At 49.1% G+C, this 17,293-nt stretch overlaps 1 protein-coding gene across 1 annotated transcript in view; it reads left to right on the forward strand.

The window, feature by feature from the left end:
• Window position 1: 1 nt before the first annotated feature.
• The window catches only part of RGS9 (regulator of G-protein signaling 9), a 90,963-nt gene continuing 73,671 nt past the window's right edge, over window positions 2–17,293 (forward strand). Inside the window, 2 exon segments of the mRNA XM_011941886.1 lie at window positions 2–198; window positions 15,149–15,245. Of these exon segments, the coding sequence (XP_011797276.1) occupies window positions 142–198; window positions 15,149–15,245 (154 nt within the window). The 5' untranslated portion in view covers window positions 2–141.

Here is a 17,293-nt window from a genome sequence, read left to right on the forward strand (position 1 = left end):
GCCCGGTCCGCGCCCTCCCCGCCCAGCCGCCTCCCGGTCGACGCCCAGGGCTGGGGCGAGCCAGGCTGCCTTTCGAACTTGGGGGGCTTCTCCTCTTGTCTTCCACTGGTGCTCTGGCTGTGAATCCATCCAGGGGCCAAGATGACAATCCGACACCAAGGCCAGCAGTACAGGCCGAGGATGGCATTTCTTCAAAAGGTAACCCTGGCCCCTCACCTGGGGCCTGGGAGGCGGGCGGGGGACCGCATCTGCGAGGCGTCCGAGGACACGTGGGGCAGGAGTGGAGGGCACTTCTTTGGGTCGATTTGTGCTGCTCGATTTTATTAAGTGACTTCTTTGCTGTGTGTGTCGATATTGATGACTATAATAATTAGGTTTTCGTGCGCCCTGCCTGTAGTGGAGAATCTGAAGCCAGCGCGATGGTCTGCGGGAGGTGAAAACAACCTGTTACTCGGGAGAGGCAGGTTCAGTTCAGGCTGTGGCAGATTTGAGACAGCCTGCTGATATTGTTGTAAGACGACCAGATGTGACATTACCATATTTTGCCTTTATTTTCTGATCCAAAACTGCACTATTTTAAAGTGTGTGTGTGTGTGTGTACACATAGACCATGAAAGCAGGGTGATTTGTAGGATAAAGGGCCACCCCATTTACAGTGCCCTCATTTGAGTGTGTCTGTCTGTGCATCTCGCGCTGTCTGCGCTGGCGGCAGAAGTCCCAACCTTTTCGCTTCCCTTGTGAATGCTTTCTCAGACAAAGTGACCGGGCACAGGGTGTGCACACAGGATGGACATGTGGGAGGTGGAATGCACCTGTGGGGTGATGTGTCTGGGGACAAAGTGGTTCATTTAGTTCTGAGCTTCTGAGATAATCACTGTCAGAAGAGATCTGTGGAGGATTAGGTCCCGGGTCACGTCTTTGTCCTTCCTCCCACCCATAGCCACTTTTCACAGCGTAGCGTCCATCTTCTTAGGCTTATCTTGTTAAGTAGAATTAGTTGAATGTTTTGTGACGAGCTGGGCTCTCCCTGAGCCCCTGGAGCTCAGCAAATTGGTATAGTCGGTGACCACTGTCCTGATTTGCCCAGGACTTTCAGTGCTAAAACCGGGACAGTCCTGGGGACCCCGGGACAGTTGGTTGCATTTGGTCCACCTACTTCAAGATGCTCGTGCTCATTTCCTGGGTAGTAGAGGTGTGGGTATCATCCATAGAGCAGACAGGCTGGATGTTGTTTCCCTCAGAAAGAACCCTGAGAGCCTGTACTGCAGATACCAGTTACTAAAAGCAGAAGAAACTGCCTAAGTCGGCTATCTCAAAGCCACACATCATCTTCCAGGATTTACTCTAGGACTGCCTCCTCCCAGGCAGGATAGCTCTGGCTTGGAGGCTCAGAGAGTAATTGTCTGGAGATATTGAATTTGTTTATTGAATCTCTGACATTCTTTTCCATCACAACTCTTCTCTAGTAGATTCTCCTCTCTTTACCTTGGTCTTCTAACTAGTGTCTTGGTCTCTAGTCTCTCCTCCACCCCAGGCTGCCCTCCTCCTCCCCAGCCACCCCTCCTCCACCCCAGCATCCTCTCTTCCACCCTAGCCTCCCCTCCTCCACCCAAACTCCCTCTCCTCCACCCTAGGCTCCCCTCCTCCACCCAAACTCCCCATCCTCCACCCCAGCATCCCCTCCTCCACCCTAGTCTCCCCTCCTCCACCCAAACTCCCCCTCCTCCACCCAAACTCCCCCTCCTCCACCCTAGCCTCCCCTCTTCCACCCAAACTCTTCCTCCTCCACCCCAGTCTCCCTTCCTCCACCCTAACCTCTGCATCCTACATTTCAGCTCCTCCTCCTCCACCCCAGCTCTCCCCCCTCCACCCACCTTTCCCTTCTCCACCCCAGCTCCTCTTCCTCCACCCTGTCTTCCCCTTCCTCTACCCCATTGTCCTCCTCCTCCTCAGCCTTCTCCTCCTCCATCCTAACTTACCCCTCCTCTACCCTAACCTCCCTTCCTGCATCCCAGCTCCCCGTCTTCCACCCCGCCTCCCCCCTGCATGACATCTTTCCTATACACCGTTTTTTTCCCCCAAATCAATGGTGACCTCCTTTACCCGAAACCCTCCACTGGCTTCCCACATTCCCAGGATAAAGTCCAACCTTCCCCTGAGCACCCTGGCTACCCAGGATCCCGCTCCCACCATCTTCCTGGCTTTGCCTCCTGCCTGCCTGCCTTCCACACCTGCCCTCTGGGAAACAACAAAGCAGCCACAGGCACCCCTGGGCTCCTGCCTCAAAGACTTCCTTCGTTTTTAGGAACCCGTGCCCTTTCATGCTTCAGGGTCCGTCTGCTGGGAAAGTCCTTTCTCCCCCTCTCGCTTGCCAAGCTCCACTTCCCTTCCCATGCCCAGCTCAGCTACCCCTCGTCCATGAAGGCTGGTTCTCCTAATGCCCCTGGGCAGGACAGCTCCCTTCTCTGTGCCCTACAGACCCTACCGCACCTCTAGCATTGCTCTTTCCCTAGACCTTGTGTTGGCGAGGGCCCTGTCTATTATCCTGTATATCTGTGTATGTATTGGTCATGTCACAGAGCTCCTTGGAGCAGGGGACAGAATAAAATTCTGCAGAACAGGCCTCAAGAGCCTGTGCCAGGCGATCCTTAATGAAGACCCAGCTGCATTCTATGTCCAGCTTTCTGGAGAAGGGCCTGGAACTAAAAAGTGTGGACCTGGGTGCAACTGTCACTCACCAGTCGTTCTGTGCATGTGATGAAGTATGCTGTGTCCGCGATGGGGTGGGGAGGGGCGTTATGTGCATTATCTCATCTATTTCATAAGCTGGAGGTTATGGTCACCATTTTACAAAGAAGAAAGCTGAGGCTCAGAGAGGCTAAGCGGCTTGCCAGTCACGCAGCACTAGATGATGTGAAGCCAGGAAGAAATACAGGAGTGTTTTTCAACGAGTGTTTTTCGTTGTCTGTCATAAGTGGTGATGCAATGCCAGGAGCTTTCCCATGATGTAGGGCAGAGTGTGGAGGCTGTGGGAAAGCCCAGCTCAATGTGCTTAGGGACACAGAGCTGAGACCTGAAGGATACATAGGGGTTTCCAGGCAGGAAGGGAAAGATGTTTCCGGCAGAGGGAACAGTGTAGGCACAGAGGCATGGGAAAGCTAGGGAGGTTGGGACCATGTTCTGTAATGGATGGATTTTGAAGTGCAAGGGGAGTGGGAAGCTGGAAAGGAAGGCGGAGGTAGCAGGTGCATATGGGCCTTCAAGACCTTTGAAAGGTTTGGTTTTATCTCGTACAGAGCCACTACAGAAATTGGAATGGGCAAGTGATATGGCAGATTTGCAAATTAAGAAGACCAGTGGTGGGCCAGATGCAGTGGGTCATGTCTGTAATCCCAGCAGTTTGGGAGGCCGAGGTAGGTGGATCATCTGAGATCAGGAGTTTGAGACCAGCCTGGCCAACATGGCAAAACCCTGTGACTACTAAAAATATAAAAATTAGCGGGGCGTGGTGGTGGGCACCTGTAATCCCAGCTACTTGGGAGGCTGAGGCAGGAGAATCGCTTGAACCCGGGAGGTGGAAGTTGCAGTAACTTCAGTTCACGAGTTCATGCCACTACACTCCAGCCTGGGTGACAGAGAGATTCTGTCAAAAAAAAAAAAAAAGGCCATTGATGTGAGCCAGAGGAATGGGTGGGATGCCTTCTCCCTGAACTAAGAGAGTTCACTCAGGATCCTCTGTGCCCCTGCAGCTCCAGCCTCTTGAGAAATGACAGCTGTCATGGGGCCAGCGAGAGCCATGCTGGTCAGAAAGGCCCTTGTGCGATTTCTGAGGTTCTCACACTCATGCCTCCATCTCAGTCTCAATGGGTCAACATGCCCACCAGCCATGCTGCTGCCTACCTCTGATGCCTGGGCTCGTTTAAGATGTGGTAGAAAGAGGCAGAGGCTTTGCTGGGGAATTAGCTGATGGCACACAGTGGACAGATGAACGCAGGAAGGTGACCTCCTGTGGTTCCAGCACCCATGGACTCTTGCTCTGGGGATGGCTCATTCCCCTCTGCAATTACCAGATCACCCTCCGAGCCAGTACCACCACTGCCCTTGGGATTCACCATGGGATGGACTTCCTTGGGGAAGCCTTCTGGTAGACAGCTTTGTTCTCCTGTGTGGCTTCTGGCAGCTCTTTTTGCCTGAGAAGGGAATGCAGAAGCAGAAATATTGAGGATATTCAGGCAGAGTTTGGTATCTCTTGCTTGTGATGTTCTTTCATTTAATACAGACACATAACTGGGCACTTATGGGCTAGATGCTGTGCCAGGTCCTGGGAGCACCAAGGAGCTTAGAGTCTAGTGGGGAAAGACAGATGTGTAAACAAGGAGACAAGAATTGTTCCATAGGCTGTGACAGACATTGTTAGAGGATACATGTAACGCCAAGCAGGGGGTGGTCAGTTCTATCTGGGGTCACGGGGGATCAGAACAGATTTCACAAGGGGGCTTGCAATGGAGTCGAATGATAAGAAGTCAGTAGTTTTTGGCCAGGAGGTTGGGGAAGTGAGTGACATTTTAGGCAATACAAAACATGGACGTGTAAAGTAGCAGGGTGGTTTGGGAGATTGCCTGGGGGTCGGGAGAGCTGGCTCCAAGTGTACAGGAAGTGAGTTTGGCATTGATGGAGGGGAAGGCTGGTAGGTAAGAATGCCCCAGAACTGCGTGTGCGGTGGCACACGCCTGTAATCCCAGTACTTTGGGAGGCCGAGGCAGGCTGATCACTAGGTCAGGAGTTCAAGACCAGCCTGGCTAACGTGGTAAAACCCTGTCTCTACTAAAAATACAAAAATTAGCCGGGCGTGGTGACATGTGTCTGTATTCCCAGCTACTCGGGAGGCTGAGGCAGGAGAATCGCTTGAACCCAGGAGTCAGAGGCTGCAGTGAGCTGAGATCGTGCCACTGCACTGCAGCCTGGGTGACAGAGCGAGACTCAGTCTCAAAACAAACGAACAAAACAAAACAAAACACACAAAAAACCAAACAAACAAAAAGAAAAGCCCAGAACTGGAGGGCCTCCTAGGTCATGCTACAGAGTTTAATGACTTCTGTGTTTAATGAGAAGCTGTTTGATGTTTTAAAATCAGGGATGAATAAGATGAATTGGTTTATAAGCTAGAAAGATGATTCTGGTAAGAGATGGAATGAGTAATTCTCAACCTGGACTGCACTTTAAAAGACGTTAATATCAACTCACCGTACTTTGAGTTTCTGATTTACTTGGCCTGGAAGTGAGGCTTAAGCATTGGTCTTTTTATGCCACTGGTTTTCTTCCTTCTTTTTTTTTTTTCTATTTTTTTTTTTTGAGACTTGAGTCTGTCTCTGTTGCTTAGGCTAGAGAGCAGTGGTGAGATCTCGGCTCACTGTAACCTCTGCCTCCGGGGTTCAAGTGATTCTCCTGCCTCAGCCTCTGAAGTAGCTGGGATTACAGGGACCTGCCACCACGCCTGGCTAATTTTTGTGTTTTCAGTAGAGACGGGGTTTCACCATGTTGGTCAGGCTGGTCTCAAACTCCTGAGCTCAGGTGATCCACCTGCCCTGGCCTCCTAAAGTGCTGGGATTGCAGGTGTAAGCCACCATGCCCGGCCTGGTTTTCTTTTTTTCTTTTTTTTAAAAAAAACAATTTCTTTTTTTAGAAATGGGGTTTCACTATATTGCCCAGGCTGGACTCAAATTCCTGGGCTCAAGGGATCCTCTCACCTTGGCCTCCTGAGTAATTTCACTTACAGGTGCCTGCCATCATGCCAGGCTTAACCATTGCTCTTTTTGAAAAGTTTTCCAGGTGGGTTTGAATGTGCAGCCAGGATGAAAGCCCCCAGGGACATTTGGCAATGTCTAAATACATTTTAGGTTGTCATAACTGGGGGTGCTCCTGGCATCTAGTAGGTGGAGGACATGGATGCTGCTAAACATCCAACACTCAGGACAGCCGCCCTCACCAACCCCCAAAGAATGATCCAGCTCCAAGCGTCGATGGGGCCACGGTTGAGAACCCTGAGTGAAGGAGCACCCTGGAGGCTGGAGACAGAGACCACAGCCGAAAGGCAGAACCTGATAGTTCGGGAGACGGGTTAGAAGAAGTTCCACAGAGGCAGGATTGGGTGGGCAGATAAGAGATGTGTCGAAAACAAAAGCAGTCAGACTGGGCAACATACCAAGACCCATCTCTACGAAAAAATTAAAAAGTTAGCTGGGGGCCAGGAGCCGTGGCTCACGCCTTTATCCCAGCACTTTGGGAGGCCAAGGTGGGTGGATCACTTGAGCCTAGGTATTTGAGACTAGCCTGGGCAACATGGTGAAACCCTGTCTCTACCAAAAATGCAAACACGCACACACAAATGAGCTGGGCGTGCTGGCAGGCATCTCTAGTCCCAGCTACTCGGGAGGCTGAGGTGTGAGAATCACCTGAACCCAGGAGGCAGAGGTTGCAGTGAGCTGGGATTGTGCCACTGCACTCCAGCCTGGGTGACAGAGCCAGAACCTGTATCAAAAAAAAAAAAAAAAAAAAAAAAAAAATTAGCTGGGCAGGGTGGCACATGCCTGTAGTCTTAGCTATGGGATGCTAAAGTGGGAGGATCACTTGTGCCCAGGAGTTTGACGCCACAGTGAGCTATGATCGTGCCACTGCACTCCAGCCTGAAAAAAAAAAAAAGGGATAAAAAAGCCCATTCAACAGAAGTTGGCCACATCTTGTCTGGGGTCGCCTGGAACAATTCCCAGGCTTTTGACCAGGGTGGGAAGAGCAGATTTTGGTGAAAGACTACGAAGCACTGGTTAGGGCATAGTGCTGAGCGTCTGGGAGATATTGGGCGAGACAGCGGGAGGGTGGCTGGACTCTGTGTGGCCAGTCTTCTTAGCAGGAGCACATCCTCCTCTGTTAGAAAAACAACTCTGCAGTTCTGGGTCACTTTTCCCATCTTTGTATAGAGAAGTACCGATTGTTATTGTTCCCCCGGGTGGCTTCTCCAGCTTAAAGGAAAATTCCAGCCCCAGAGATCTTCCGCAGTGAGTGACAGCTCCTTAATGTGAGGAGCAGCGTGGGCGTGGTGGGTGGGATGTCAGATCCATCAAAGCCCTCATTCCTGATCCCTCTGTGATGTCGGGGTTCCCTGGCACGCCCACTGTCATGCCTCAGCACATTGGCATCTGAGAGAGGAAAGGTGCAGCTGACACCCTGACCCCCTTCTCCCCAACACGGGGTCAGACAGGGTCCCGCGGCGCCTGGTTGTGCAGCACTGACATGTTGCCTGGGAACGAAGCGGGGCTGATGCTTTGTCTTGGGAGGAGCTGGGAAGCAGAGTTCGTTTGGGAATGAGAGTGTTGGCCTTTGAGGGTGAGGATGCCCCCAAGGACACAAGGAGGAGAGTGCAAGGTCTGCTGAAGTTTGCAGCAGAATAGCAAGGGCATCTCACTTCCTGGAGAACTGAGGAAACAGTTCAGACTCTCCCCGCTCTGTGCAGGGGAAGGGATGTTTCTGATTGAATATAGGACACAGAGTCTGAATGAGTTTGTAGGACTGTTGTCACAAAGAACCATAGACTGAGTGGCTTAAGCAACAGATACTTCTTTGCTGACAGTTCTGGAGGCTGGAAGTCTGAGATCAAAGTGTGGCACGGTTGGCTTCTCCTGAAGCTTCTCTCTTTGGCTCGCAGATGGCTGCTCTCTCTCTGTCCTCGCATCATCTTCCCTCTGTGTCTGTCTGTGTCCTAATCTGTTCTCATAAAGACACTGGTCATAGGGGATTAGGGTCCACTCCATGACCTCATTTCACCGCTTTATTTTATTTTTTTATTTTTATTGAGACTGAGTCTCGCTCTGTCGCCCAGGCTGGAGTGCAATGGTGAGGTCTCGGCTCACTGCAACCTCCGCCTCCCAGGTTCAAGAGATTCTTCTGCCTCAGCCTCTCGAGTAGCTGGGATTACAGGTGCCTGTCACCACGCCTGGCTAATTTTTTTGTATTTTTAGTATTGGCTAATTATTTGTATTTAGTATTAGCCAGGCTGGTCTTGAACTCTTGACCTCTTGATCCACCCGCCTTGGCCTCCCAAAGTAATGGGATTACAGGCATGAGCCATGTGCCCAGCCTCATTTTTACTTTTTTGAGACTGAGTCTCGTTCCATGACCAGGCTGGAGTGCAGTGGCTCGATCTCGGCTCACTGCAACCTCTGCCTCTCGGGTTCAAGCGATTCTTCTGCCTCAGCTCCTGAATAGCTGGGATTGTAGGTGCCTGCCACCACTCCTGGCTTTTATTTATTTATTTATTTATTGTATTTTTAATAGAGATGAGGTTTTGCCGTGTTGGCCAGGCTGGTCTCAAACTCCTGACCCCAAACCATCCGCCCATCTCAGCCTCCCAAATTGCTGGGATTACAGGCATGAGCCACTGCACCTGGCCTCATTTCACCTCTTTAAAGACCTTATCTCCAAAAGCAGTCACGTTCTGAGGTACTGGGGTTAGGACTTCAATGTACGAATTTATAGGGGGATGCAGTTCAGCCCATAGAGCTAGAGTTCTGTGGTTTCCTGGGGTGACTGAGGAGACGCCTCAGAGGAATTTGTATGGGGAAAGGTGGAGAAAGGATCGGGATCCCAATGGGCCGAACTTCCTCAAAATGTTCCTGAGGTTCACGTGACGTTCCCTCCTCCCACCCAGCCCTTCTTTCTGTGAAGGGTGACACACCTGCTAGAAAGAAATCTGACTCCCCTCATTGTGTTTTTAAAATAACTCTCATTATTCCTCCTCTGAAGGTTATTTTCAAACTCTTTATAACTCGATTTTTTTTTTTAAAATGCAAAGACAAGGAATCAAATCTGCTAACTTTCTATTGGAGAAACTCGGGTTTCTAACTTTTAAAGTGGGATTATATGTCTTCTCCAATATATGGACTCCCTGTTTTTATAACATGCTGTTGTTACATCTAATAAAAACCATTTTGAATGAAGGCAGCCTTTCATCCGGCAGCTAATGTGGGAAAAAGGAGTCTTGGGTCCTCATATTAGAAAACCTTAGCCAGGCATGGTGGCTCACGCCTGTAATCCCAGCCCTTTGGGAGACTGAGGCGGGCGGATCACGAGGTCAAGAGATCGAGACCATCCTGGCAAACATGGTGAAACCCCGTCTCTACTAAAAGTACAAAAATTAGCTGGGTTTGGTGGTGCACACCTGTAGTCCCAGCTACTTGGGAGGCTGAGGCAGGAGAATCTCTTGAACCCGGGAGGCGGAGGTTGTAGTGAGCCAAGATCCGCCACTGCACTCCTGCCTGGCAACAGAATGAGACTCCGTCTCAGAAAAAAAAAAAAAAAAAAGGAAAAAAGAAAAAAGAAAAAAATGAAAATCTTGGCCAGGCATGGTGGCTCATGCCTGTAATCCCAGCACTTTGAGAGGCTGAGGCGGGCAGATCACTTGAGGTCAGGAGTTTTGAGACCAGCCTGGGCAACATGGTGAAACCTCGTCTCTACTAAGATACAAAAAATTAGCGTGGGGTGCGCGTGCCTGTAGTCCCGGCTACTTGTGGGCTGAGGCATGAGAATCGCCTGAGCCTGGGAGGTGGAGGTTACAGTGAGCCAAGATCACGCCACTGCAATCCAGCTTAGGCTATGGAGTGAGACTCTGTCTCAAAAACAAACAAACAAACAAAAGAAAATCAGGCACTTCTTGGGTACCATGGAAACCCGAGGTCACAGTTAGTGGAGAACTCCAGAAGGAGTCACTCCCGCAACCTGTCACCTCCTTCGTTCCCTGGGCCACTCCCAGGAGCAGCAGCTCTACCTCCCAGCACCCCGCAAACACCCTCCTGGGGTTGTCCCTTTGCTCCCCTCATTGCTGCTGGACCTACAGCTGACCCAGTGACCTCAGATGCCGCCAAGTCCCGACACTGCAGATGGCCAAGGACTGTGGCTCTGAGTCAAGTCAAAATAAGTATTTTCTGTCCCAAAACAACTCTGTGAGCCGAGAATGTATCCGTGCAGAGGAAGCTGACAGTCTTGCACTGGGAGTCCCTAGAGCTGCCTGGGTTCTGCACACTGGTTGGCTCTGTGTTCAGAGTGGCCTCAGCTGTGTACCTGCCCTTGGCCCATTTCTCGAAATCATGGTTCAGCTGCAAATGCTGGTTTCGCAACAAAGATTGAAGTAGGGAATCTCACCCCTCAGCATCAAATTAGGACATGGTCCCACGCTCCTTGGAAAGGTGGGAGCCTTCCAGCTTCAGGCTGCCTGAGTGACAGGCGGCAGGTAGCATTTTTCCACTTCAGGACTCCCTTGAATGACCTGTCACCTTGAATGCACCTGGATCATTCTCTCTCTCTTTTAAAAACTTTCTTTTTTTTTGAGACAGAGTCTCACTGTGTTACCCAGGCTGGAGTGCGGTGGCGTGATCTCAGCTCACTGCAACCTCCACCTCCTGGGTTCAAGTGATTCTGCTGCCTCAGCCTCCTGAGTAGCTGGGATTACAGGCATGTGCCTTCACACCCGGCTAATTTTTGTATTTTTTGTAGAGACGGGGTTTCACCTTGTTGGCCAGGCTGGTGTCGAACTCCCGCCCTCAAGTGATCTGTCTGCCTCACCCTCCCAAAGTGCAGGAATTACTGGCGTGAGCCACTGTGCCCGGCCTTTCTTTAAAAATTTTTTATTTTATTGCGGTAAGAACATTTAACATGAGAACTACCCTTTCAAAACCAAGTGTATAATACAATATTGTTGACTTGAGGTACAATGTTGTACAGCACATGTCTAGAATGTATTCATGTCATTTAACTGAAAGTTCTTTGTCTGTCGAGTAGCAACTCCCCGTTTTCCATTCTCCCTGACCCCTGGCAACCACCATTCTGATATTTGATCTATGAATTCGTCTATTCTAGGTACTTCATGTAAGTGGAATCATGTGGTATTTCTCTTTCTGTGACTGACCTATTTCACTTAGCATAATTAACCCCAGGTTCATCCATTTGCTTGCATACTGCAGAATTTCCTTCTTTTCAAAAGCCAAACAATGTTCTTTTGTATGCATAGAACACATTTTCTTTGTTCATCTGATAGTGGACACTTAGGTTATTTCCACATTTTGGCTAACGTGAATAGTGCTGCAGTGAACATGGGGGTGCAGGTATCTTTTGCAGAGCCTGATTTCAATTCTTTTGGATACATACCCAGAAGTGGTATTGTTGGATGCTGTGGTAGTTCTATTTTTAATTTTTCTGATGAACCTCCATACTGTTTTCCACAGCAGCTGCACCATTTTGCATTTCTACCAACAGTGCTCAGGGTTCCCATTTCAATCTCTTTCCATTTCTGAATTAAGAAACCTGAGTCCTTCTTATACCACCCCTCCCTTGGAGTGCAGCCAGGTCCTCACCATCTATGGAGATTCTGTTGGCCCTCTCTGCACTCTTTTTATGATCATCTCAGCCAGTCTGCAGTTGCTATTTTTTTGGGGGGGTGGGCAGGGGGAGGAGGACAAGGGTTCCCTGTGTTTCCCAGGCTGGATTTGAACTCCTGGGCTCAAGTGATCTTCCTGCCTCAGCCTTCTGGGTAGCTGGGATTACAGGCGTGAGCCACTATGTCTGACTTGCAATTGCTATTTCATAAATACTTTGTGCACAGAATGATATGAAATACTTTGTATGCTTAATCTCATTTAGTCTTCACAATATCCCTATGATGAATGGTTTTGGTGTTTTTTTGTTTTTGTTTTTGTTTTGAGACAAGGTCTCACTGTTGTGCAGATGAGTGCGGTGATGTGATCTCGGCTCACTGCAACCTCTGCCTCCTGGGTTCGAGGGATTCTCCCACCTCAGCCTCCCAAGTGGCTGGGACTATAGGCACCTGCCACCACACCTGGGTAATTTTTGTATTTTTGTCAGATATGGTGTTTCACCATGTTAACCAGGCTGGTCTCGGACTCCTGACCTCAAGTGATCCACCCACCTTGGCCTCCCAAAATGCTGAGATTACAGGCATGAGCCATCACACCGGGCCTGATACTACTGCAAGCTCTGTTTTACAGATAAATGAGTCCTAGTGAAATTTAGCAATTTACGTAAAGCCTCTAGCTTCTAAATTGGAGCAGAGATGTGAACTGAGCTTTCTCTGCATTCAGACTCCTAGCTTTCATATTAGTTAACTTTTTATTTTCATGTAACTGTCTGCTCAACTCTCTGAAGACTGGATATATGTCTTTTACCTTGTATCCTTGCAGTGCAGTGTTCTTAATACATGCTCGGTAAATATCTATACTTATTTGCTTTGTTGACCTGGGTTTCTATTCCTGGGCACCTAAACATAACCCTGCATGCAAAGTTTCAAAATGTATTAGTATGAATGCTACTAATATTAGTAATTCTAACCATAGCAATGAACATATGTCTCTCCTGACAAAGCATATATCATTATGCATACATAACATATATCTCTCCTTATAGAGCATTTTACATAATTAAATTCTAAGGGATTATAAAGCCACAAATTAATTAAATTCTAAGGTATTATAGAATCATTTAGTAGTCCACATACTATCATGGTCCCCATGTTATGGCAGAGAAAGGAGATTCAGAGAGGTTAAATGAATTGCCCAAGATTCTATAGTAAATAGAGAAAGGAAATCCCAGGGAGCCTGAGTGCTTTTTCTTTGGACCACAAGCAAGTACCTTCAGATCACAAAAAGATTTTGTAAATTTTAATGCGCCAGTGTTGGGAGATGTTGTTTAATTCAATGCCAAGAGACTAATGATGGTGTAAGCAAGGTAGCTAAATGGAGGGGAGAGGGGAAACAGGTAAATGGATGAAATATTTTACTTTGGGTAATGGTGGGAATGTGGACAGACTGGGTGTGAGAGCAGCCTTCCACGTGGATGTCCAGCTGCATGCTGTCGACCTGCCAAGGCAGATGCCTTTGCTTCCAGAAGTGGCTTCTTCTTTTGCATTTTCTAGTTTGGTAACTGGTGACTCTGGTCGTATAAGTTATAAACCTTGGCATTATTCTGTGTCACCCTCAGTGAACCACTCAGTCACTTGCAAATACAGTTTATTTTTGCTCTTCTAGGGCTCTGCAAGTCATGCCTGCTTACCATCTTCCTGGCCACTGCCTCATTTATTTATTAATTCACACATCACCTGCTTACTGGGTACTATCTATGTGCCAGGCGCACTTCCTGACACTTGACATCCAGCAGCAAACAACAACAGACAAAGACCCCCAGGAAGAGCTTATTTTCCAGGAGCAAAGGGAGATGCACCATCAACAATGTAATAACTAGGTCACTTATTTTGTATGTTTGAAGAACACGCATGCTCTCGAGAAATGGAGCAGGGGGTCAGGAATGCCAAGGGTGGAGTTTAGGGTTGCAGCTTTAGGAATGGTCAGGGTGGGCCTCCTGAGACCATCAGAAGGGGAAGGAGGTGAGGAGGGAGCCAGATTGGTCTCTTGGGAAGACTGGCCCAGGTAGAGGGAACAGCCAGAGCATGGGACCCACTCAAGGCTGGCTGGGAGTGTCCTTGGTATGGCTGGGGGAAGGAAGGTGGCCAGTGTGTGTGGATCAGAGGGAGCTGGTGGGGAGTGGTAGGAAAGAAGTCAGAGAGGAAGGAGGTCCCGAACATGTAGACCAGTAGGGAAACTTTATCATTTACTCGGTGTCAAGTGGCCCTTGCAGTGGAACAGCCACGCAGAAGAGTGACATATTCTAAAATAATGGAAAGCCCATCTGGCTGCTCTGCTGGGAGTACAAAGAGTAGGAGTGTTAAGGGTTGAAGCGCTGTCATTTCTTCGCTTTTTTTAAAAAGAGACAGGGTCTTGCTCTGTCACCCAGGCTGAGTGCAGTGGTGCGATCATAGCTCACTGTAGCCTGGAACTCCTGGGCTCAAGTGATCCTCCTGCCTCAGCCTCCCAAGTAGCTGGGAACTACAGGCATGTGCCACCATGCCCAGATAATTTTTAATTTTTTTTATAGAGGCAAGGCCTCACTGTGTTGCCCAGGCAGGTCAGAAACTCCTGGACTCAAGCGATCCTCCCGCCTCTGCCTCCCTGAATTTGGGATTACAGGCGTAAGCCACTGTGCCTGGTCACTGTTGTTCCTCACCTGGGCTGTATGCAATAGCTTTGAAGAGGTCACTGCACTTTTCTCTACCTCTGCAAACTTCTTCATACTTCATGTTCTTCTCTCTGTCATGGGCCACGTTTCCAAAATGCTCTCCAGGAACAGTCACTGGAACAAAATCCACACTGCAGGGGTGGCTTTGAGGTCCATGTGATCTGGCCTCCACTGGCTATTCCAGCTACAACTCCTGCTGTTTTCTGTTCCACTAACCCTGGGAGCTGTCATCCTTCCACGCCTTTGCCCGTGGTGTTCTATCACTTTCTGTCCAGCAAAATCCTTTCTTTTTTTTTTTTTTTGAGACAGAATCTCGCTGTGTTGCCCAGGCTGGAGTGCAGTGGCGCAATCTTGGCTCACTGCAAGCTCCGCCTCCTGGGTTCACGCCATTCTCCTGCCTCAGCCTCCGGAGTAGCTGGGACTACAGGCGCCCACCACCACGCCCGGCTAATTTTTTTGTCTTTTTTGGTAGAGATGGGGTTTCACCGTGTTAGCCAGGATGGTCTCGATCTCCTGACCTCGTGATCTGCCCACCTTGGCCTCCCAAAGTGCTGGGATTACAGGCGTAAGCCATCGTGCCCAGCCCAGCAAAATCCTTTCTCTTTAAGCTCCATCTTTCCTTAAAAGCCACCCCAGAATCTCCCAGTCAGGATGAATGTGCGAGTCTTCACACACAGGGATGGGATCTGTGGCTGTGGAGCACACCTTAGTCCTGGCTGCATTAGAGTCACTCAGTGCCCACCTGGCTCCTGTACCAGATGGGGAACCCCGGTGTCCGCCTTTGCATTTTGAGATCCCTCTCAGTGCAGTGGAAATGGCCTTGCACAACTTTCAAAATTGTTCTCGTCTCGGGAGGCTGAGGCAGGAGAATGGCGTGAACCTGGGAGGCGGAGTTTGCAGTGAGCTGAGATCCGGCCACTGCGCTCCAGCCTGGGCGACAGAGCCAGACTCCGTCTCAAAAAAAAAAAAAAAAAAAAATTGTTCTCGTCAGTCAGCTTTTTCCCGTTCTATCTTGCAGATTGAAGCGCTCGTGAAGGACATGCAGAACCCAGAGACAGGGGTCCGAATGCAGAACCAGAGGGTCCTGGTCACCAGCGTTCCTCACGCCATGACAGGTGATGTAGCTTGCACTTTAGTCTTGGAATAGACCCCAGAGGCCCAATAAGGCCCACCTCCTGTATTTGTAAAAAACTTTATTTCTAAATAAAGTTTTATTGGAACATATCCATGTTCACTCATTTATGTATTGTCTATGGCTGCTCTTACACTACAATGGCAGAGTTAAAATATATAGTTGTGGACAGGCACAGTGGCTCACATCTATAATCCCAGCACTTTGGGAGGCCAAGGCAGGTGGATCACCTGAGGTCAGGAGTTCGAGACCAGCCTGACCAACATGGGGAAACCCCATCTCAACTAAAAGTACAAAAATTAGCCAGGCGTGGTGGTGCATGCCTGTAATCCCAGCTACTCAGGAGGCTGAGGCATGAGAATCGCTTGAACCTGGGAGGCGGAGGTTGCAGTGAGCCAAGATCGTACCACTGCACTCCATCCTGGATGACAGAACAAGACTCCCACAAAGCTGAAACGTATATTTACTATCTAGCGCTCAACAGAGTACATTTGCTGACTCCTGGACTGAAGTCTTCCTCTGAGGAAGGGGTCGGAGGGAGAAAAGGACTCAACAGGTCATTTCCTGAAGCCATTCCTCCCAGAAGTTCATTTTAGAAACCTTCACTGTCATTTTTTGTTTTGTTGTTTTGTTTGCTTTGTGGTGAAACCAAGTCGCAGAAAAAAAAAATACTATTTAGCAGAAAAAAAGTTGGCCTTTGTTTTGCTCCACCTTCTACCTTCTAATTCATTTCAGACCCTTCTCAACTGCCCTTTTGGGGTGGTGCCACCGTCTCCTCTCTCTGTGTGTGTGGGGGAGGTGACGTGCCTGCAGAGCATCATTTGGGGATATTGGCAAGAGGTGCTGGACACCAAACTAGGAGAGCATTTTGTGTTACCTGTTTTCTGATCTTGATTTTGCAGTAAAGACAATGTTTCATATTTAGGTGTATTGCCTGCAGAAGCAGACAGCTTCTCATAGCCCGGGCCAGAGCCTCACCACTGCTGTGGTCATCGTGAGGCCTTCCTCTCTATGCCACGCCTGACCTGACTATTTATTTTTCACTCAAAGTGCCCTAGTCTTTGCAGAGACAAGCTGGCTCACGGCCTCCCCTTTCCCTTTCTGACTGCTTAGAAGAAAGGATGCCCCCACCAGCAATGTGTCACTCAGGTTTCCTTGCGTGCAAGCAACAGAAGACCCACTCTTTTGTTGGACCAAAAGGGGAATTAATTGAAATGCTATAGAGCAGCTCATGGAGGGAAAGGAAACATTGACAAGCCAGACTTTGGAAAGGCTAAGAACCAGAGTAGCTCTGGGCACCCAAAGAGTGGAAACAGGGGGCAGACTTTTCAGGGTGCCTTTGCATCCCCCATCACCTCAGATGCAGCTGGGACAATTCTTCCTGAAGGCATCCGCGACCCCGTCCCCCTCCCTGACTCTGATTGTCATTAATTTTGGCCTGAATTCTCCACTGGACTGGGGCCCTTCGAGGGAAAGTATCTTGTCTTGCTTATCTGGGTAACCCCAATGCTTAGCAGAGCTGTGTTTATAACAGATGGTTAGTAAAAGTTTATTGAATGCGTGAGTCACTTCTTGTCTGTCATTGTGTGGAAAGTGCAGGATTAAATCCTTCAGGTGTCTTTTCTAGCTATAGCCCTGGTCTCAGTTTACTCTCTCCATTGTTTTGTTTGTTTGTTTGTTTGTTTTGAGACAGGGTCTCATGCTGCCTTCCAGGCTGGAGTGCAGTAATGCAATTATGGCTCACTGCAGCCTTGACCTGCTGGGCTCAAGTGATTCTCCTGCCTTGGTTTTCCAAAGTGCTGGGATTGCCAGCTCAAGTCTCCACAGCTGGCCAGTTTTCTCATTTTTAATGCAAGAATAGCAATCCCTCCCTAAGGGAATGAGTGCAGGAAGGAAGTGAGAGGCTGTTGTGCAGGTGCTGAGTGTGCAGCGGGTGCTGGATGGTGGTGGTAGCTAGCGCTTGCCCATGCGTTGTCTGTTAACACCCACAATAAAGTTTTTTTTTTTTTTTTTGAGACAGAGTCTCACTCT

Source organism: Colobus angolensis, unplaced genomic scaffold, assembly GCF_000951035.1.
Source record: "Colobus angolensis palliatus isolate OR3802 unplaced genomic scaffold, Cang.pa_1.0 Scaffold1, whole genome shotgun sequence".
Lineage (NCBI taxonomy): Eukaryota > Metazoa > Chordata > Mammalia > Primates > Cercopithecidae > Colobus > Colobus angolensis.